Genomic DNA, 20,477 nt, shown 5'->3' on the forward strand with positions numbered 1-20,477 from the left:
CTAGTATATATTCATCGATACAAACTCCTTTGGTATATTATATTACGTGGAAGAATCCATTGGTCATGATGATTCAAGAAACTTTTTGACGGGCTTTACTTGTTTGGGACTATGTTCAGAGCAATAATTGCTCACTCAACTTATTAAAATGAAATTGTTATTATTAGATTATGAATTATTGAGCTAAGATTGATTGATGTGTATAGTAAACAAACAACTTGTTCCATGATGTGTCGGAATCATGTTTTGGAAAGTAATGCAACGAAAGATGCTTTTTTTTGCTTTGGTGGTGGAATTTTCCAAAGCTTATCTTTTACCCTTTTTTCCTAAATTCCATCCCACCATTGCCTGAGAAATGTCCTTCAATTGTATGTTGGTAGGGTTTAGCTCAACTTTTTTTTTTCTTATTTTTTATCTTGGGGTGTGACCTGTCCGGTTGAATTTTAATTTTGGGCTTACCTTGGGTCAAAGGAGCATCATGATAAGCATGAATTTTCTTGTGTGTCGGTCTAATCATCTTTGGCCATTTATAGAAGAAATAGCAAGCTTAATAAACTAAGACTATGGAGTCAACTTGTTTAAGGTAATCCAAAGCATAATTTATCAACATGGGAATTCGAAGACTCACTGACGTTCAGCTAAATAAGTGTCACTATAACAGTTCAAAAACTAAAAGAAAAAATGCCATTTTTATCATTGGATTACATAAGGATTCATAGAATTTTAGTTTGATCCAGAGTAAATCAAAAACAGAGAAAGTACTATAAAAAGAGTTTTAGTTCCAACTTCCAAGTTAATTAATATAGTTGTAGTAGTTTCCCACCTGGCTTCCTCACACGTTGAACTTGAAGGCATCTGATTCTATCGTTACTTCTTCATCCACTGCTCATGATGACAAGACAATGAGAGACCCAAATAGCTGTACCCAAATGGGCTTTGCCAACAATTTAATAGTGCTCCTTAAAAATGTGAAGCACAGTCTTTACTCAAATTGCTCAATTAACTTTCCAGGCCTGGGTTTGGTTCCTGTTGGGCCAATGAGCCCAGAAAACTTAAAGTTGGGAGTTGGGTGGGTTTCCACAAAAATCAAGGCCACCATTTGCCTAAAAAATTCTTTGCTCATGGTCATGGGCCATGCTCCCTCTTAATTTTAAGCCAAGTTTCTTAGCTACTCAAATAATATGAATTTCACTGGGATTTTCGGGGCAAGAGCAAGAGTGGTTCTATGAAACTATTGTATTAAAATTAAAGAGAAAAAAAATAAAAATGAAGGGTACAGTACTGTCCAAGAGAACTTAAGTGCCTTGAGTTAGGTGGTTGTGATGGTAGTGGAGTAATAAGGCGTGAGAACCATCTGCTCTGCATAATGGACAGATAGAAACAGCCAAGAACCTCCAATCTCCCCCCCCCCCCCCCCTCTTCCCCTTTAAACCCCACCACATTAGTACCCCACTCTTTGCTTAGAAGTTGGACCATTACCTTAGTCAAGCCGCCCCCCATTACACGCGTTTAAACCATCCACGCATCTATACATGCATCATCCATTGCCATCAGCACTTCACTTTACTTTGCCATCTCCTCTATAAACACCCCGACTCTACTCATTTATATTTCCTCCTAGTTCCACTCATCACAAAGCCAATTAACTTTACGGATTTTGGCTCACAATGGGAAAGGTCAGTTAGCAAATACTCTCCCCTATTTCTCTGTCTCTTTTTTGTTTTATTTTTGGTTGCTAATATATGATATATATATATATATATATATGGGTTGTTCTTCGTCTATGTTGCAGAAAAAGAATAGAAACAAGAAAGAAGGGGATGGAGAAAAGAACGAAGGGGTTTCCTCAGCCGTTGTTCTGAAAGTTTATTGTCTTTGTGACGGTTGTGCCTCCCAAATCCTCAAATGCATTCATAAACTCGAAGGTATAATCTTTTTTTTTTTGGTTTCATTTTTTCCACAGATTTTTTAAGCATTTTCAGCCTTTGTTGTTTACTCTGTTTAGCTCTGTCGTTGTTTTCCTTTATTTGCAGGCGTGGAGACGGTAACAATAGAGAGCAGCTCAAACAAAGTGACAGTGATAGGAGCTGTGGAACCGACAGCTGTTAAAGAGAAACTCGTGAAGGAAACCAAGAAGAAAGTTGATCTCATTTCTCCTCAACCAAAGAAAGATGATAACAAAGAAGAGAAAACAGAGAAAAAACCTGACAAAGAGAAAAACCAGGATTCTGATAATAAACCGGATAAAAAACCCAAAGATGTAAAATTTTCATTTCTCACTCTCAAATTTTAATTTCTTTCCGACAGTCAACTAACTGTTTTTGCATGTTGCTTTTGAAGTGCTTTCCAATCAACATATCTGCCCAAAATTTATTGCTTCCTTTCTTGTTGTTTTAAGTAAAAAACTATTTTTTTTCATCTTTTCTATTTGGAATAATTTAATAAAAGCTTATTATTTATTATCTTTGTTCAGGCCCCGTTGACGACGGCGGATTTGAAGGTTCAACTGAAATGCCAGTGCCAGGGATGCGTTGATAAGATTCACAAAATTGTCTCTGAGACCAAAGGTGGTGGCTTTATAATTGCCTTTAGATAGCATAGATTTTTACTGTTACCTTACTCAAACGGCGTTGAAATCTTGTTGTAGTTTCTGACTTTTTTAATTTTTGACGGCTTTACAGGAGTGCATGAGTTGAAAGTAGACAAGCCGAAGGAGTTGGTAACAGTTAAGGGGACCATGGATGTTAAGGCCTTGGCTGAGGCTTTGAAGGACAAACTCAAGAAGGATGTTGAGATTGTGCCACCTAAGAAAGAGAAAGATGGGAACAAAGAGGGTGGCAAGAATGGCGGCGGCGGGAAGAAGAACAAAGGTGGCAATGGTGGTGAAGGTGGTAACATGGAAGGGAACAGGATGGAGTCTATGGTTCCATCCGAATTTGGATACATTCCTGTTTACCCTGGATACATGCCGGGTTTTCCCGGATACGAGCACCCAGGTTATGGGTATGGTCACGGGCACCCGCAGTGGCATGCTTACCCCGGGTACGTGCCGGGTTACCCGGTTCCTGTTCATCAACCGGACCAGATGTTCAATGATGAGAATCCTACTGCTTGTGCCATTTTGTGAGGAGAAATGGGTTTCAGGTATCTGTTTTTAGGTTAAGGTAAATGGAAGCTGTGAATAAGAAATATAGAAAGTTTACTTTGCAAGGCAAAATTTTGGGTTAAACTTGGAGCTCCAAAAGCGCATTTGGGTTTTATATATGTTGGATTCTAAGGGTTTTGATCTTGTTATTTGTTGTTAAAAAAATTGAATGTTGGCATTTTTAATGTGAATTAGTGGTTTTTTGCTATGTGGCCAATGTGTTTATTTTTATTTGTGATGGGGGGTTTGTGGGATTTGTCAGGTTTTAATTTGCAGCTGGGAATTCTACTTCGAGTGAGACACTAAAGGGAAAGCTCACAGGACACAATACATACGAAGAACAATGACCAAGGAGGGTGGGATTTACTCTTGTATGATGTATAACCACTTAGAGCTGGACATTAGCACAATGCAAGTCATATTCACTACTGTTTTATTTCTATCTAACCCCAAAGGATAAAAGGGGAGGGAAGAGAAAACTTTTTTATTAGAAATTATATATTTGAATGCATCCATGACCTGGAAAGATTCTTTGTTTTTAAATAAAATCTAGTCATAACACACCTACCCGTCACCCCATTCAATGTGTTTAACAAATAAACTTTTCTGGTTTGCAGTTTGCACTCGGTGTTTGAGGCTCTCTTCTTTGATCATAACAGCTTCAGATTGAATTTTACCCTATTTCTATAATTTGACTGAACTTGATTGGTTAGTATACATATATCTGATATCAAAATTGTGAAGTAATGGCAAACTATAGCAATAAATCTACGTGTAAGTTGCCAAATCAGGTGAAGTATTATTTTCATTTTCCATGAAATGTGCAGCCATATGGGAATATTGCTAAGAATAATACTACTATATAGGACGTATAGGAGTTATACAAATGAGAAACGTCAGGATTGAGCAATTTTGATCTTTCGAGGATAGTAAATGTAAAAGGAAAGGTCTCAAACTCAAAGTTGGAAACCATGAGAGAATGAATTTTGCATGATTCCGTGAATGTGCAAGTGCAAAGCTTTGCCCACTATGGTTTCAGCAAATGGTTGGAAAGTGATTACATAGGAAATGAATCAGCAGACCCTCCACGTTGCCTACGGAGTTTCTTCTGGGTCCACAGAATAAATAGCATGGAAAAGAGTTTGAATCATAGGACGGGACCTACCAAATTATTCCACAAAATTGGCCTATGAACCTGTGATGTATGCTTAACTTTTTGTATGTCGTTATTAGGTGTCGTGAGCCTGAAGACATTAGTTAACCAATTTTGTGGCTGTCCTGGTTAGGAAATAGGAAAAGGCTTTGTTTTTGTCCTGTTACCAAGACTGGATGAGCAATGCAGCATTTCCTGGAATGTACACAGGCTCTTCCCAGTCCCCGTGCTGGAGTTTTTACACCTTAATTAGTAAAAGGGACACAACAGCCAGCAGGGCAGTGTGCAAGAAGGCAATGTTTCATGTTGGATGTTGCCGTCACCTTGTTGTAAGCTTTGGCACGATTGGATACTGTTAGATATTAGTATCTAAATTATCTAAATAAAAAAACCAGTAAATAGTAGAAAATATGGGAAAGACAAGATCAAGATTAGCATGTAGTTTTTTTCTTCTTTAATCAAATGTTTGCTTGGCAATATTAAGCTTCATACCTATTAACTTATTAGACAAATCCTTGATTTTTTTTTCTTTGGACCATAAAGAAAACTACATTTTTGCCATTGATATACACTCCTATTCCCTCATTGTTTCCAGTTTCCAAATAGTTTCCTGGTGCGAACATATTCCTTTTCAATGAAACTTCATGATTCAGTGTCGTGTAGACTTAACCCTTTTTCCCCAAGCCAAAAAACAAAAACCCTCTTATCTCTTTTGCATGTGCACCTGTAAAATCATGATGTGGGTTGTGTGCATGTACATGAATCCCATCATTATGATGCCTCAATGTCCCATTCATGCAACAGCACAACCATGCGACCAATCCCACATTCCCCTTTGTCTGATCGCTTTGTAAAATTAAGGGGAACCTTCCAGCAAGGGTGGGAAAATGTAGCACGCAAAGACACAAACAACACCAAAAACACTTTTCAATATCAAATTTTTGGTAAGAGTCTAATCTTTTCAAAACTATAGTGTTGCTAGTAGTAATTCAAATTTTCTTTATTTGCCAATCAAGAGGAAAGTGACATGTGCCAGCTAGAAAAGAAAGAAAACAAAAATAGAGCTTTTATAAAATGAAGGATTATTCAACCTACCTACCAATAAAATGCGATCTCATTTATGTTGACTAGCAAGAAAATGGGATTATGTATAAAACACTTGTCTACGTCCAACTTTCTGATTAAGATTCTTTAACAATGTAAAGAAAAGAAAAGAATGATTTAGTTTAATGGATGAATGAACGGTGTTCTTAATTCCTTGCAACATGACAATAAGAAAAACAAATTTACTAAGATTCCAAATATCCATGTGATCAAAGTGGTCTTTTGAATCCTTTTGAAGGATGTGATCTTTGCATGAGCTCAATGCTCAATCCCATGTGAGTAGAAGTAGACTATATCAAAAACTGGATTAAAGAAAAAGAAAAAGGATTCGCTTTTGATGAGTATATATAGAATTTTGCCCAAGACAAGAAAGAGAGAAAAGAGATAACAAAATAAAGAAAAAAATGTTAAATGTTCTTTATTTTTGATAATTTAATTTTGATATATATAGCAAGCTTATAAAATTAATGACTAAGACCTTACTTTATACAATATAACTTTTGATAAATTCAAAATTAATAATACTATTTATTATTCTGATGGATTTTTGCTTTATTCCCGAGGTAGAGTCTCCCTGCATATACTAGTATATATTCATCGGTACAAACTCCTTCGGTATATTACGTGGAAGAATCCGTTGGTCATGATGATTCGAAACTTTTTTACGAGGTTGATTTGCTTTGGACTATGTTCAGAGCAATAATACGCTCGCTCAAGTTATTAAATGAAATTGTCATTATTAGATTATGAATTATTGAGCTAAGATTGATTGATGTGTATGTAAACAAATAACTTGTTCCATGATGTGTTGGAGTCATGTTTTGGAAAGTAATGCAATGAAAGATGCTTTTTTTGTTTTAGGTGGCGGAATTTTCCAAAGCATATATTTTGCCTTTATTTCCTAATTTCCATCCCACCATTGCCTATGAAAAGTCCTTCCATGATATGTTGGTCACTGAAAGTTTGAAAAGATAGGCTTAGGAAACAAATATTTACTCCACAGCGTGCAAAGAAAGCATGTATAATCATGAGTTTTAGACCAAAGAAAGGGTTTAGGTCTTTTTTTCTCATTTTTTATCTTGGAGTGTGGCCTGTGTTGTAGAATCTTCAAACCTTACTTTCTGTCAAAGGAGCATCGTGGGAAACATGGTCGTGGAAGCCTGGAAAGGTGCAAAACCCACCGTGACTGCGGGGACAGGAGCCCCCTCTTGAAAGTGAGGTGAATTTATGGCCAACGAGATCAAGATAAAGTCTTCTAAAAATGCCGAAATGTCAAAGACTGTTGACAATGTCGATAAGGTTTGAATCTTATAGACTGTTAGGAGTTTAGCAAATCACAATCTATTCAGTTACTTCAGAAATCTCAACTTAGATAACATTTTGATACACGTACTTCAGGAACAAAGTTTTTCTTCTCCAAAATGATTCAATCACGTTTTTTCTTCTTGATTGCCAAAAAAATTGAAACTTCTAGTGGGGATATTAGATATGGTCCCAGAGTGTGGATTCATTGTCCCCTTGACAATAGCATGTTACAATATCACCAGGACTATGCTTGACAGGTACAACAAGGCATAATTACCCTCCTAGCTGCCAAACATAAATGAAAGAGATATTGGAAGATTTTAAGTGAGATAATCACGCCTAATCACGCCGCCCCTAGTTATCTGTTGCATCAGAAGGGCATGTTTGGTGCCATGTAAGCATAAGGATGCAGATGATTTATGAAATGGGATGGTCAGCAAAATGAATTATTTATGAACATCAGTGCATACATGATACATGCATAAGATATCTTCGACTGGCCTTTGTTTCTTTTCTTTGAACTGTGTCAAACAAGAAAAGTGAAGATATTACGATATCAGTAACTTGGCCGGGATGGATTATCTTCATTATCTTCAAGTATGACCTTAACTCCATTGTTCTTAAGGGCGCTGACGACGGACCAAACCTTGGTCCTGTTCTTAAAGCCTTTCTTCTCAATTTCCTTGTTTACATCAACATGAATCCCTCGACCCTGTCCTTGCTCAAGACCCTCCACTTTAAGTCGCATAGCCAACACTTCTCCAACAACGTTTGCTGCCTTGGTATTGCAAGAGCGGCCACACTCTAATGAGTTTTTGATGGCATGTTCCACTGTTGATGCTGTGGCAACTATCCGTCCATTATTTCTGTCTACTACATTTGCTGTGATGTACTTAAGTGATATGAACAACCTCAGCACATACCTCTTCAGTACTGTCATCCTTTTGAGATCTCCCTAACATTCTGTTTAACATAATAGAACATAATCAGTTTTCAGGTTTTGCAGTTTATACTTTGTAGCAGAACGTAACCATGACATAGCACTTCATTTTTTTTTAGCAGGCGAAACTGAAGTATATCCCATAAGACTACCATAATACTGATATTTATGCTACTATGGCGGTAAAAACATATTCAAAATTTCTAAAGTTAATGAATATGTAATTAATAAAACAGCTAATAACCTAATTTAGCCATTCTGTTCTTTCATCATTTATGGCCATAAATTAGATAACACAGTGGATAATTCCAACAGCACATCAAAGAACCAAGTTATTAGAAAAACCAAAGGCAACCATAAACTACAGTTGCAGCAGATAAAGGTAATCAAACTTTGCAACAAGTTGTCCCATCAGCCTGAACTGGTAGGATAACGTGCTGGAGAAACAGAAAAATTATGAGGTTTAGGGCTTTAAGACCATGCTAAGAATTAGGAGAATTGGGGTTACCCTGTACTTAGAAGAAGTAGAAAAAGATTAGAACAATGAAGCTTTATAGTAACAAAGACCTGAAGATTGGAAGATGTACCTATTGATACACAAGTAGAAATACTTCAAACTCCCATCCTCTACGTCATTCAGGAAAGACTTAAAATTCCATTAATAATAAATCATCATTCTAAGATATGCTACTTACAAGATGATATTGTATGTTAACTAGCATCATATTTCAATGTTTAATTTGGGTTAACTCACCTACCATCCAAAACTTTGGGCTCAGGTTCACTTATAAAGAGTCTAAAAGTAGAATTGATATATTTGGCTGCCTCATGAATTAGTAGGATAAAACTATGCCCTTAACCTTCTCTCTAAGAGTGCATCTTCATTTAGTATCAGCATCTCTTTTTTGAGTAGGAAGAAAAAATATGCCCTTAAATTTTGATTCAGGTTTTAATTTTTAATGAAACATTTTTGTGAATGATATTATCAATTTGCTATTGATTTTTGGGCTTTGTTTTCCAATGCTGGAAATGTTAGTGGCCCATATACATTCAACCTCAAAGACCTAAGCCCAATCTTTTCAAATACACTCATTGACCAAACAATAAAGCTAATCAAATCCTACCCTTACTTCTTTTTCCTAAGCTGTGACCCTAACATTCCTGCAGATAATCTCTTTCTCCATTCCTTGAATGCTTGCTTTGTCTAATCAACTTGTTTCAAGAGCTCAGATCAATGAGCTTTCCTCATAGTCTCTGTAACACCTGATTTATCTAATTCCAATGCCATCAGCAGCTTGCCACCTAATTTTCATTCCTTCCTCAGACACCAAATCTAGTAGGGGTTAGACCTTATGCAATTCTTTTGTTTTAAACATGACTACTTTAGCCTAAATTCTCAGGTTAATAGATGAAGACCACAGACGGAAAACTATATTAAATACAACTGAAATTCTATCTTTATCTCTAATAGTTCACCTTCACCATACAGTTCAAATGACAGAGTAAAGAGGGAGTGTGAAATACATGTAAGCATTTCAATACTTATTTACTAACATTCTACCATATTGTCGAAAATTTTAGGAAACCATCAACACCCAAGGAAGAAACAGCAACTACTGAATATAGAACACGTTTAACTTCTTGAAGCTCAATGACGTGTCAATAATTCTAGCAAATTAACAAAGAGTAAAATATGACGGTGGTTCTAAGTAGTTTGTTTGATTTGCAGAAAGAAGAGAAAATGTGTAGAGAAACAAGTGCATGCTTGTCCGAAGTATTTATTAAGATTCATATAAAGCAGTGATTGCTCAATCCTTCCATGCAATGCCACAATGGTTTTGAATGTTCTACACTTATAACCATTCCCAAATAGCAGAAGACAGAACAATACAAACAACACAAAATGCGAAAACTAAAGCATCAAATTTCCATCTAAACCTAATCTCTCACTTCTCCATTACTGACCTTTTAGATTTTCAGTGAAGTTTCCTCATGTAAACTATCTTAAACTTCAAAAAGAAAGGCTTCACTTCAGCAGAAATCTAATAACCCCACAAAGAAATACAAGTTCAAGATTTTACCAGATAAAAAAGAACACCACTTTGATGTTACCTTTAGCAGCAATTTAATAATCCCACAATGACCAAAGATTCGAAATTTAGAATACTGAGATAAAAAAAGAAAAACCGCTTTAATTACCATGAATCCACAATTAGACAGTTAAACAATTTAAAGAAAGCAAGGTCCAATTTTCAGTGAGGAAATTGATCAAACACTTTACATTCTAACAAAAATGTAAACACACAAATTCAGTCAACAGAGAAATGAACATCACCTCAAAATAGATATAACTTCAAAACCCCCCAAAAAAGTTTGACTTACCAGAAAAGGGAAGCCCAAAGCAAGACAGGAATCCTAAGAGAAATCTATTCCACCGAGACAGCAATTAGCAAATACAAGAAAGAGGTAGTCTTTGCGGACCACTGAAAGACAGAACAGAGAAATGGACCGGGCCAAACATGTCCGCTCCGAAGCCCAACAAACAAAAAAAAAAGGTGCTGGAATTGAAAACTTTAAACGACAACGTTTGACTGGAATAGACTTTTGCCTAACTGAAGAACAGACAGACACAGATACAAGTTAACAAGTCAGATTCGGATACGGAAGCTAGAGAGGCAAATTGAGGTCCGTTTAAAAACGAACTCTGTGGCGATATCACCGTACGCGTTTCACGTCCTCTTTTCATCTTCCCTATAAATACTTAGAAACTCCCACCTTTCGCATCTCTCCATTTCACAACCCTTTTTTTCGGAGTTTACACCTTTGTTTCTCTTAATCAACACACAGTAGCATCAAAACTCCGTACCTCTAAACCCTAGATTCACCTTCTCTGATCTTCGCTTGGGTAACGCTTAATCGAGATATTGATTTTTTAGATTTAGCTTTTATTTATTTATTTATTAATAATTTTGCTTTTTTGGATCTGTTGTGATGGTTAAGATTGAAGATGGTGTCGGACGCGAGCAAGAAGAAGGCAGCGCAGAAGAAGGCGGCCGCCGCCGCGAAGAGAGGAGGGAAGGCCGCTGCTGCTGCATCTTCCAAGGCGGCCGCTGCGGCGGCTCCGGTAGAAAACGGAGTGGATAAGGTTTCCGATGGAGTTAGTGCGCTTCAGATATCCGATCGGACCTGTACTGGCGTTCTCTGCTCTCATCCTCTTTCGAGAGATATTCGTGTAAGTTGAAAGATTCTTCCTTTGTGAGCTTCAATGTGATTGTTTTGTTATTTTCGAGTGATTGTTGGTGAAAATGTCAGTATTTGATTCGTTTTTGGATATATATCTTTGCAAGTTGATGTCTTTTTCTATGTTTTTATTCTAAACTGTTTGAGGAAATAAGAAGGGATATTTTTAATGTTCTGTTCAATTTTTGCCTTTGTAAAGCTGCTTGTTTTAGCGTAGTGCGATAGAATTTTTGCTACGTTTGCAACAGGCATTTCACCAACTACATTGGAAGGGTTGAATTTGTCTGAGATTTTCCATTTATGAATATAAACAAATTAGTTCAACATTTTTGGAATCTTTGATGGATTCTGTTATTGGAGGTAAAAGAAGCTTTATGTTTCTTAAAGATGAGTCATTGAGTAAGAATTTATATTAATGGTGAATTGGCTTTTTGGCTTTGTTGCAGATAGAGTCCTTATCAGTTACTTTCCATGGACATGATCTTATTGTTGATTCAATATTGGAGCTTAACTATGGCAGGTTTGTTGACCTTACCTATATTGCTTGGGACTATTCATAATCCCCTTTGTGACTGTTATCTGATGAGACCACCGTCTATTTCATATTATCTTTGCAGACGCTATGGCTTGCTTGGATTAAATGGTTGTGGGAAATCGACACTGCTTACTGCAATAGGATTGCGTGAACTTCCAATTCCAGAGCACATGGATATCTATCATCTCACAAGGGAGATTGAAGCTTCTGACATGTCTGCATTGGAGGCTGTCATAAGTTGTGATGAGGAGAGGTTGAGATTGGAGAAAGAAGCCGAAACCTTGGCAGCACAGGTTTGTTTAGCTAACCAAGTGTCATAATCGTGCTTGAGGGTTCTCTTCAGAAGGATGCATTGTAACCTTTTTCCTTTTTACATTAAATTTTGTTTTAGGATGATGGTGGTGGAGAGCAACTTGAACGTATCTATGAGCGATTAGATGCCATGGATGCATCAACTGCTGAGAAACGGGCCGCTGAAATTTTATTTGGTCTTGGTTTCAACAAGAAGATGCAGGCGAAGAAAACTCGAGATTTCTCTGGTGGCTGGAGAATGAGGATTGCATTAGCACGGGCTCTATTCATGAATCCCACCATTCTGTTGCTTGATGAGCCCACCAATCATTTAGGTAGGTATTTATTGATTACTTTTGTTTATCCTCGGTCTGGGTAAGTTAACTGGAACACAGATTGATTTGGTTCATGGAACGGGAATGCAGATTGCTACTTACCCGAAACATGGTTTTATAGGGGTAGTCTTCTTGAGTTCACTTAGTAAGAATGAAATACGACCAAGTTAGGGAACTATTGTAACATAGGTCTGGGATGATTCATTGATACTGATCATATGGTTTTCTTCTGTTTCACATCTGAAAGCTGTTTGACATGGTGAACTTTTTCCCTATGCTTCTCAACTCTGATGTAATTTACAATTGTCTTAATTTGAAACAGATTTAGAAGCTTGTGTCTGGTTGGAAGAAAATTTGAAGAAATTTGATCGTATCCTTGTCGTGGTATCACATTCCCAGGATTTCCTGAATGGAGTCTGTACAAATATTATCCACATGCAAAACAAAAAACTTAAGCTGTATACTGGCAATTATGATCAGTATGTCCAAACTCGTGCTGAATTGGAAGAGAACCAGATGAAACAGTACAAGTGGGAGCAGGAACAGATTGCTTCAATGAAGGAGTACATTGCTCGCTTTGGTCATGGGTCAGCCAAACTGGCCCGGCAGGCCCAGAGTAAAGAAAAGACATTGGCAAAGATGGAGCGAGGTGGACTCACAGAGAAGGTAGTGAGAGACAAGGTTCTGGTCTTTCGATTTGTTGATGTTGGAAAACTTCCTCCACCAGTACTGCAGTTTGTGGAAGTTACATTTGGATATACACCTGATAATCTCATATACAAGAACCTGGACTTTGGGGTTGACTTGGACTCAAGGATAGCACTGGTAGGACCTAATGGTGCAGGGAAGAGTACACTGCTGAAGCTGATGACAGGGGACTTGGTTCCTATTGATGGTATGGTACGACGGCATAATCATCTGCGAATTGCACAATTCCACCAGCACTTGGCCGAGAAACTCGATTTGGAAATGTCCGCTCTCCAGTATATGATAAAAGAGTACCCTGGAAATGAGGAAGAGAAAATGAGAGCTGCAATTGGCAAGTTTGGATTGTCAGGTAAAGCACAAGTGATGCCAATGAAGAATCTATCTGATGGACAAAGGAGTCGGGTCATCTTTGCATGGTTAGCATATAGACAACCCCATTTACTGCTGCTGGATGAGCCTACCAACCATTTGGATATTGAGACAATTGATTCACTGGCTGAGGCATTGAATGAGTGGGATGGTGGCTTGGTACTTGTTAGTCATGATTTCAGGCTCATAAACCAGGTAGCAGAGGAGATATGGGTGTGTGAAAATCAAACTGTAACACGGTGGGAGGGTGACATTATGGACTTCAAGGAGCATCTCAAGAGTAAAGCTGGTTTATCTGATTGAAGCAGAGCATTAATTAGTAGTATAACTTCAACTTATGGTAATTACCCGGGATGAGTGTTCTCCTGTGGTGGGACTGAAGATAATATCTATAGAGCAGCAGAGGTGATGAGGGCTCTGTTATTATTTGAAGCCATTGGGTTTCATTATCCTCTGTTGGGGTTAGTAGGTGTGTATTTCTTGTCATTGCTTTTATCCTTGGTTTTGCTCACCAAGGATTATTTATCGATATTTGTTTTTAGGTTTAAATATGCGAGACTTTGTCTCAACCTAAAGATGAATGAATATCTATTCTGTTTAATTTCCGGTGCTTAGGAGCTTTATCCTTTCATCACTCAATCAACGTCTTATGATAGCTGTCAATTTGTTTTCCATTCCGACCTGTTGCACCATGGATATTTCAGGGAGGAGTATATGTTTTGAGGAGCATTATCTTATGCTGATGATGCAAACGTTAGACGGATGTTGTCAGTTTAACAACTAGGGCTTGATTATATACTTGCCCATTAGGGAGGCCTGCCCAAATATTCTGTGGGCTTGATCTCTTCTTTGTACTATCTCGTGCTTTCTACACGTATTCCATCCAGGTGTGTTATTTTGAGCAGCAGCCTGTGCTGCTTTCTTTGCATAAAATATTAACTCAATTATCCCCAATAACAGATCAACCGAACCACCCAAAAATTTTAAGACTGGGGGATCCGCCATAAGAAATTTTGGAAATTGTTTGAGAATCTTAATTAGGCTCAGGTGAGATCTTTCCCAATGACTGATGCATCAAAGTTTGGCACTCATTTCCCAGATGACATTCACAGGCTAATTTATGAATGATAACATTGGATTGGATAAGCAAAGCTAAAAGAAAAGGGATTATACAAATGTAAATGGACGACAAAGATTGATAGTACCACTTGCATGCATCTCAGGTCGTTGAATTGCGATTACACTGGCAAAGTCTATGCAGGGATAAATTTTTCCTTGCACGAAAATGAAGCAAAACAAACACAAGAATTCTATATCCAACTGCCATGAGGAACAATACCAGTAAATTCTCCCACTTGGAATTACTGCTAGGAGAGATATCATAAGCACCATGGAGTGCCTGAAACCCAGACATGGTCCTCACCTGCCCAACGGAAAAACTGGTACCTAGGTACTCGTTCTCCAAAAGCCCCTGTGGCAAAAACATTGGTAACAAAATTAAAGATCCTTTCAGCAAAGATAAAATAGCCCAGAATGGCTTCTTTAATACTTACAGAGACTGAATATGAGCAACTACGGTTCGATAAGAAGAAAATAACATGATCCTGAGCAATGAATGTGGTTTGTAGTAAGGAACACATGAACTAATGTTATAAGATGCACACACCAGGATGGAATAAGTGTGGAAAGCAATGTATGATAATGGATACGTCCACACAGTGCTCGGTAACTCATTTCGGATTCTAAAATAGCCTGCTGCAAGCATCATTACCACCTGAAAAATCATACATTTTGATCATAAGATTAGCAAAGGCTAGGTAAAAGCTAAAGATTGGAAATGAAAATAATTCGAAAAATGTAGAAAAATTGGAAGCAATGAGCATTAGGCACAGCAAGAAATAACTGTCTTATATATAGCGAAAACTCACTTGTATGGTTACAAGTGTTAAGACGCTCCAGAAAATATTTTGCCACAAAGAAATAACAGCCAGCATCAATCCTTCATTTACTAAGAGACACATGAAGAAATTCAGCACAAAGTACATCAGCAAGCTGAATTCATCTTGCAATCCTACTAAGAAATAGAAGACAAGACTTGAAGATATGGAGATGAGGAAAAGGAACGGGATGCTGGAAAGAAGTTGCCCAAACAAAAAGATTAAAGCTCCTGAATGCTGGTTTGACTCCTCACTGGCATATATCTGTGAATAGAAAAGCAATTACAGTATTAAAGAAAGGGACCAATCATGCAACTTTCCAGATTGGGGGAGGAAACCTCAAAATTCAGAAAACTTCTCTGATTTTTGGTTAAGATGGCAGATGGAGGGATTCAAATTGGAGACCCCCTTTTAGGAGGTAAGATGTGGCTGCCATTAGGCTATTGTCTTGGCCAAGAACTTCCAAAGGCCATCAGACTCAAACCAAAAAAGACAAGGTACCAAAGACAAGTAGGATCACCTTGATTTCTTTCATCAGTGCAGGTACTCCAGCAATGCTTAAAAGCGAAGTAAATGATACAAATACAAAAATTGCTGCAACTCTTGTCTGCAATGAGAAAATATAAAAGTTAGAAACACACCCATTCTTCGGGGGCGAATCAGTTATTGTTTAGATCAAATTAAGTCAAATTCACCTAAACGTAAGAGCCAAGATGTTTTGACTCACCACAACTGAGGATAAAGAATGTCCCAAGCCTGAAAATACTGTTCCAATACACAGTGCGAGAAGCATGTAAAGAATAAGACGAAGCCAGTAGTATTTCCATTCCCTTGACATAATTAATAATGACCTCCAAGTCAATACTGCAATTCTTGTGGCATTGCTAACCTTGCCCTTGCTTTTGAGAACTGGACCTTCCTGCAGAATGCAACAAAAGTGAACAAAATTACAAAGGTTGACTTAAAGCCACCATAAGACTCAAGGAAGTCATGCAAGAAAAGCTAAGATACATGGTAAACAAATGTCAGCCAGCCATACTCAATCATCCACTGATCTTTGCTCTTTCTTACCTTCAAAGTGTACAAGTGAGGTATATTAAACTATTCCTTGTAATGTATAATCAAACAGTAAGTATTTTGGTGCACCATTAGTTGCAAATCTAAGACACAACCCAAACAAAACAGCTAATATAAGAACCAGTCATGTAATTAAAGCTTTGTATAATCTTGTTAGTAATGGCCAAGAATTATAAATGGTTCAATGCAAATAAGAATACACTTGTACCTTCTCTGTGAGTCTCAGTATCATAGTTTCAATTGCAGTAGCATCAGCCGACGATTTATATGTTGCCTCAAGAGTATGAATTGCAACAGCAGTATCCATATTCACAGATGAAAAGTCCCCATTGTCATCCTGTCACAATGTCTCAGTTCATATAAAGTAAATGATGCAAATTGTGGCAACATTAAAGACTATAAGCCATTATTCTTTTTTTTTTTTTTTTTTGGCCAATAAAACATAACAGTTCAGATTGATAAGACCTCCAATAGGCAGGATCACAAATGGGTAATGACTTTTTTTTTTTTCTAATTTAAGTGACATAAAAGGTGTAGCCAAAATTGATGGACTAGATTGTGGAGTTTAATAACAAACATACTATTGTTATAAGACAAAATAACATAATGCACTATAGAGGCATGTTTAATCCTCTTAATTTACCATCAAGCCAACATGATACAACAACTTTTGAGATCCAACTGAAACATTTTATTACTCTTTCACATTTTAGGTTTAACTTGTTCTCATAAGGACCATTGGGGCTTTGAACTACAATATACGGAATGAGAATCATTCATTACCTGCCAATTTTTGCACATCACAATGATCCTGTCAAAATCTGTATTTATGGCACGTAGAAAGTGATCAGAAGGACTTTGCATAATTGGACAAGGGAATCCAGCATTTGAGAAGTGCTTCATCAAGAAAGGGGAAATAAATTAGAATAAGCAGAAGGCACAACAGGTACTCATAAGGTAAAAGAAAAGAAAAGAAATTTGGATCTTTATAAATGGATTCTATCTTCTTTTCCTCGCTCCATGTTACAGGACCAAGAAAGCATACAACAGAATCATTAAATGGGCTTTTTTTTTTCACTTCCATATCAAATGATGCTTACATGATGAATCACTACTAATAGAAAATCAAAACAAAGACAAGAGTAGCAAAAATAATTATATTCATATTATCACTTACCTGCAAGCAAGCTAATGTTTCACCAAAAAACAGGGTGTTTCCATTTGAAAGCAGACAGATACGATCAAAGAGACCAAACACTTCTGTACTGCTCTGGTAAATGGTGAAAATGAGAGTGCATCCTGTGCTTGCAAGCTTCTTCAGTGTTACCATCATCAAAAGGGCAGAGACACTGAATAAAATAAAATAATAAAATTTAGTTATAAAATCATAAATCATATTGATTGTCTGGAAAGTAGATGTCACACCAATCATACGGTCAGCAATGTAGAACATGCAGGAGACAAGGAACAAGAAAAAAAACACTTTTAAGCATTAAATTAAGGAAAATAAATAAATGAATAACCCACCTATCAAGATAATAAAGAGGCTCATCTATAAATAAGATACGTGGCCTCATCACAAGTTCCCGAGCAATGCTAACACGCCTTCTTTCACCACTAGGAAGTCCTTTCATACAGCAGTGACCTCCAATCAGTTTGTTTGCATAGTCACCCAAGGACATGGCATGGATGGCTTCCTCTACCACACTCTTTTTCTGACAGAAAAAACCAGGAAGTTGGAGCAAAGCTGAGAAGTATAGATACTCCCGGACTGTGAGAGAACCAATTAGGTTGGTTTCCCTGTCAAGAAATCCCTGCAGATTGGATGTTTCAAAGTCAAAAAACCAACCTTGAAACTGAATGCTTCCTTGCAATTTCTGTTCAACTAAAATAGAATTAATTTTGAAAAGGCACAGATTTAAAACTAGCACTTTCACAATAAGAAAAACTGGATTGGTTTCGACAAAAATAAGAGGGATTTAGGAAAGGTATAAGAAACAAAAATCAAATATCAGTTCAGAAAAAGGGAGTTCATAGAATCCCAACTCATGATGGTTGCTAAATTGGAAACCTAAGCGAGAAGAGTATTAAAGGATTAATTGACTAAGAGGATCCGCATAATGAGACAAGTCAAAGAAACAAGGATCTAAGTATTACATAAGATGATTACTCATCAGAGATTTTACTGGTCTGAGACTCGTGTTAACGATTTCAAGTATATTTCAACTTCTATAAGGTTAGTTGGATGAATTGGAATTGCAAAATGCCAAATTCAAAAAGTTATACTTGAGAAGATGCAAAAAACAGAATGGATATGAATTCGCGCAAAAAGAACATAAAATGTAGTCACTTTTACCATGAAGAATCACCCTGTCAACATAAGAACAATAGAAAGAATCAAAAGTAACATCTAAAAATTTCACCCTTTGAGAAAATGTAACTAAAACTCACATATGAACCATAAGGCATGCGCGTTTTCACCCCATTCACGAATACTTCACCATACATCTTAGCCGAAGGACATAATCTTCCTAAATTCAAGATGAAACGGGATTTTAGTCTTAAAAATCTGAAACGAAACAAGGGAAAGCATAAAAACTCGTCATTCAATAGGTAGTCAACATAAGGATCATGCTAAACACCTGCAATAGCCCTCAGAAGTGTGGACTTCCCAGATTTTGCAGGACCCATGATCACTGTCATCGTGCCAGGTAATGCATAACCATTTGAACTCTTCACAACTTTATCAGAATATTTCCTTTTCCCCTTTATAGTAACAGTCAAATCTTTCCATACAACTGATGCACCAGTAATTTTTCTTGCAACAGCTGCACCCTCTGGCAGCGGTGGTGATGGCAAGGACCCACTATTGAGCTTAGAGAGAGATGGGGAGACTGGCGTGGTTGCAGCATTGATAGTGTCTCCTCCTTCCTCCACCCTGACAACAACATCCGTATCCTCCCACTCAGGTGAATCCTCAAACGAGATAGGTTGTCCGAGAGTACCAGGTTTCCGCAAATAGAAAAAGTTACTTGAGGGCACCCTACACGCAGGACTACTGGCTGAAGAGGACGAAGACCTATAGTTGTCTGATTGGGACTGTATTTCTTCCATTTATCACTCCTGATTCCAAATTGTTCAGATTTTAGAAACTGCACTTGCAAATGAATTGGGAAACTTCCTAGTACCCCAGGATCAGACTAATTTATAGCTGCACACATAATTGTACCATCTACACTTTCAATGCTTTCACCACCCCCAAATAAACCACCATGTCACCTGTTAAATGAAAATTAATATTAAGCAATGATTCTGAAATTCATACTAAGGGACTGTAGGAAATCACAAGAGCTTAAAGTCTAACATTAGGTATTTAAACTTAAAAACCTCAGCCTCTATTCATCATTAAGGAGTTAATTAAACAAAAGATTGCCCACCCTTTCAAACAAACTCAGAAGCTAAACTTTCATGGAGATAATAAACGAAATGTAACAGAATCAATGGAGCACAAAAAAAAAAAAAAGCACATCTAAAAATTACACATAACAAATCCACATCAATGTAATCTATTTGCCACCATAACAGAGCAAAATACTAATCCATTTGACCTTCCCCCTGACCACATTGTTTCTGTTTACTTGATACAACTCAAACTACCCAGAGTCCATTTTATTACCTGTCTACAATAATGTAGGAAAATATTAAATACTCCAAAAATGAAAACTTCAAAAGAAAACTGAACTTGGTAGTAACTAAAAGAAACCCATACCCTGCCTGCTTTACAAAAATCAAAACTTTGAATAGAAACCATCATTTCTTCGTGCGAAGAACTGATAATGAGCCAACCCAGTACTTTGTTCAGCTCAAAAAAGCTGTTGCTGAGTTACATATAACAAAAAAGAACAACCCAAAACCTTCAAGTTGGTTTTTTTTGGTCTTTTCTTAGTATTTCAGGTACCTAACACCAGACAAAATAAGCTAAGATCCCATGTCAAACAAACTAAACTAAAAAAATAAGAAGAAGGAGAATCAAAAGCTAAGGAGAAGTGTGAGGAAGAGACAAACCTGATCTGAGTAAATGAAAGAACCTCAAAGAGAGAGATAGAGAGAGAGTGTGTAGACTTAGATGTGAAAAGAGTGAAGTTAGTGGGTGGCTGAAACAACCAGAAGGCCTTGGTTTTTAATACTCCTAGTCTTTAATACTCCTAGCCTCCTACTACTAAACAAAAATCTAAAAACTGAGTTCTTGGATAACTTGACCCACTTTTGCCGGGTCTCTTTTTTATACCATGACATTGGCTTGCTTTGCTTCAATGCTTGGCATCTCTCTGTCACTCT

At 37.2% G+C, this 20,477-nt stretch overlaps 4 protein-coding genes across 16 annotated transcripts; 2 read left to right on the forward strand and 2 right to left on the reverse strand.

Moving 5' to 3' along the window:
* Positions 1-1,368: 1,368 nt before the first annotated feature.
* Positions 1,369-3,719, forward strand: LOC111303526 (heavy metal-associated isoprenylated plant protein 3-like). 6 transcript variants are annotated; one of them, XM_089742534.1, is made up of 6 exons: positions 1,539-1,676; positions 1,793-1,925; positions 2,034-2,260; positions 2,474-2,567; positions 2,682-3,164; positions 3,408-3,719. In XM_089742534.1, the coding sequence occupies exons 1-5, from the start codon at positions 1,668-1,670 to the stop codon at positions 3,125-3,127; spliced, it is 909 nt and encodes a 302-aa protein (XP_089598660.1). In that variant the 5' UTR covers positions 1,539-1,667; the 3' UTR covers positions 3,128-3,164; positions 3,408-3,719. The 6 variants fall into 6 exon arrangements, with proteins under 6 accessions (XP_022755592.1, XP_089598660.1, XP_089598661.1 ...); XM_089742535.1 differs by having other exon boundaries at positions 2,682-3,144; XM_022899857.2 differs by lacking the exon at positions 3,408-3,719 and having other exon boundaries at positions 1,369-1,676; positions 2,682-3,353.
* A 3,383-nt stretch (positions 3,720-7,102) lies between these two features.
* Positions 7,103-10,166, reverse strand: LOC111303531 (uncharacterized). Of its 5 annotated transcripts, none has more exons than XM_022899865.2 (3): positions 10,030-10,135; positions 9,760-9,813; positions 7,103-7,670 (listed from the first exon to the last, which is right to left on the reverse strand). In XM_022899865.2, the coding sequence occupies exon 3, from the start codon at positions 7,645-7,647 to the stop codon at positions 7,264-7,266; it is 384 nt and encodes a 127-aa protein (XP_022755600.2). In that variant the 5' UTR covers positions 7,648-7,670; positions 9,760-9,813; positions 10,030-10,135; the 3' UTR covers positions 7,103-7,263. The 5 variants fall into 5 exon arrangements, with proteins under 5 accessions (XP_022755600.2, XP_089598662.1, XP_022755599.2 ...); XM_089742536.1 differs by having other exon boundaries at positions 9,729-9,813; XM_022899864.2 differs by lacking the exon at positions 9,760-9,813 and having other exon boundaries at positions 10,030-10,166.
* Positions 10,167-10,429: 263 nt separating this feature from the next.
* Positions 10,430-13,726, forward strand: LOC111303530 (ABC transporter F family member 1-like). Its single transcript, XM_022899863.2, has 6 exons — positions 10,430-10,552; positions 10,648-10,879; positions 11,334-11,407; positions 11,505-11,715; positions 11,814-12,048; positions 12,371-13,726. Exons 2-6 carry the CDS (start codon positions 10,655-10,657, stop codon positions 13,426-13,428), a joined length of 1,803 nt encoding a protein of 600 aa, XP_022755598.2. The 5' UTR covers positions 10,430-10,552; positions 10,648-10,654; the 3' UTR covers positions 13,429-13,726.
* Positions 13,727-14,242: 516 nt separating this feature from the next.
* Positions 14,243-20,291, reverse strand: LOC111303529 (ABC transporter G family member 3-like). 4 transcript variants are annotated; one of them, XM_089742530.1, is made up of 13 exons: positions 20,205-20,291; positions 19,909-20,097; positions 18,782-19,418; positions 18,591-18,670; positions 17,667-17,953; positions 17,317-17,488; positions 16,923-17,036; positions 16,348-16,476; positions 15,790-15,981; positions 15,583-15,669; positions 15,054-15,326; positions 14,792-14,899; positions 14,243-14,596 (listed from the first exon to the last, which is right to left on the reverse strand). In XM_089742530.1, exons 3-13 carry the CDS (start codon positions 19,251-19,253, stop codon positions 14,345-14,347), a joined length of 2,166 nt encoding a protein of 721 aa, XP_089598656.1. In that variant the 5' UTR covers positions 19,254-19,418; positions 19,909-20,097; positions 20,205-20,291; the 3' UTR covers positions 14,243-14,344. The 4 variants fall into 4 exon arrangements, with proteins under 4 accessions (XP_089598656.1, XP_022755597.2, XP_089598658.1 ...); XM_089742532.1 differs by lacking the exon at positions 19,909-20,097 and adding an exon at positions 14,679-14,729 and having other exon boundaries at positions 14,317-14,596; positions 14,835-14,899; XM_022899862.2 differs by lacking the exon at positions 19,909-20,097.
* Between the last annotated feature and the right edge of the window lie 186 nt (positions 20,292-20,477).

This window comes from Durio zibethinus, chromosome 13 (assembly GCF_047325235.1).
Source record: "Durio zibethinus cultivar Kanyao isolate XHJ-2024 chromosome 13, ASM4732523v1, whole genome shotgun sequence".
Lineage (NCBI taxonomy): Eukaryota > Viridiplantae > Streptophyta > Magnoliopsida > Malvales > Malvaceae > Durio > Durio zibethinus.

What these genes read in the sequence shown, in the direction of transcription:
- LOC111303531 (XM_022899864.2), bottom strand. Translation starts at nt 7,647, where the DNA reads ATGACAGTACTGAAGAGGTATGTGCTGAGGTTGTTCATATCACTTAAG.
- LOC111303529 (XM_022899862.2), bottom strand. Translation starts at nt 19,253, where the DNA reads ATGGAAGAAATACAGTCCCAATCAGACAACTATAGGTCTTCGTCCTCT. An exon ending in CACTGATGAAAGAAATCAAG is followed by an intron (nt 15,327 to 15,582) that starts GTGATCCTACTT and finishes TTCTATTCACAG; the next exon opens with ATATATGCCAGTGAGGAGTC. An exon ending in TCCACACTTATTCCATCCTG is followed by an intron (nt 14,597 to 14,791) that starts GTGTGTGCATCT and finishes TTTTTGCCACAG; the next exon opens with GGGCTTTTGGAGAACGAGTA.
- LOC111303526 (XM_022899855.2), top strand. Translation starts at nt 1,766, where the DNA reads ATGGGTTGTTCTTCGTCTATGTTGCAGAAAAAGAATAGAAACAAGAAA. An exon ending in ATGCATTCATAAACTCGAAG is followed by an intron (nt 1,926 to 2,033) that starts GTATAATCTTTT and finishes CTTTATTTGCAG; the next exon opens with GCGTGGAGACGGTAACAATA. An exon ending in AATTGTCTCTGAGACCAAAG is followed by an intron (nt 2,568 to 2,681) that starts GTGGTGGCTTTA and finishes ACGGCTTTACAG; the next exon opens with GAGTGCATGAGTTGAAAGTA.
- LOC111303530 (XM_022899863.2), top strand. Translation starts at nt 10,655, where the DNA reads ATGGTGTCGGACGCGAGCAAGAAGAAGGCAGCGCAGAAGAAGGCGGCC. An exon ending in CTCTTTCGAGAGATATTCGT is followed by an intron (nt 10,880 to 11,333) that starts GTAAGTTGAAAG and finishes GCTTTGTTGCAG; the next exon opens with ATAGAGTCCTTATCAGTTAC. An exon ending in TGAGCCCACCAATCATTTAG is followed by an intron (nt 12,049 to 12,370) that starts GTAGGTATTTAT and finishes AATTTGAAACAG; the next exon opens with ATTTAGAAGCTTGTGTCTGG.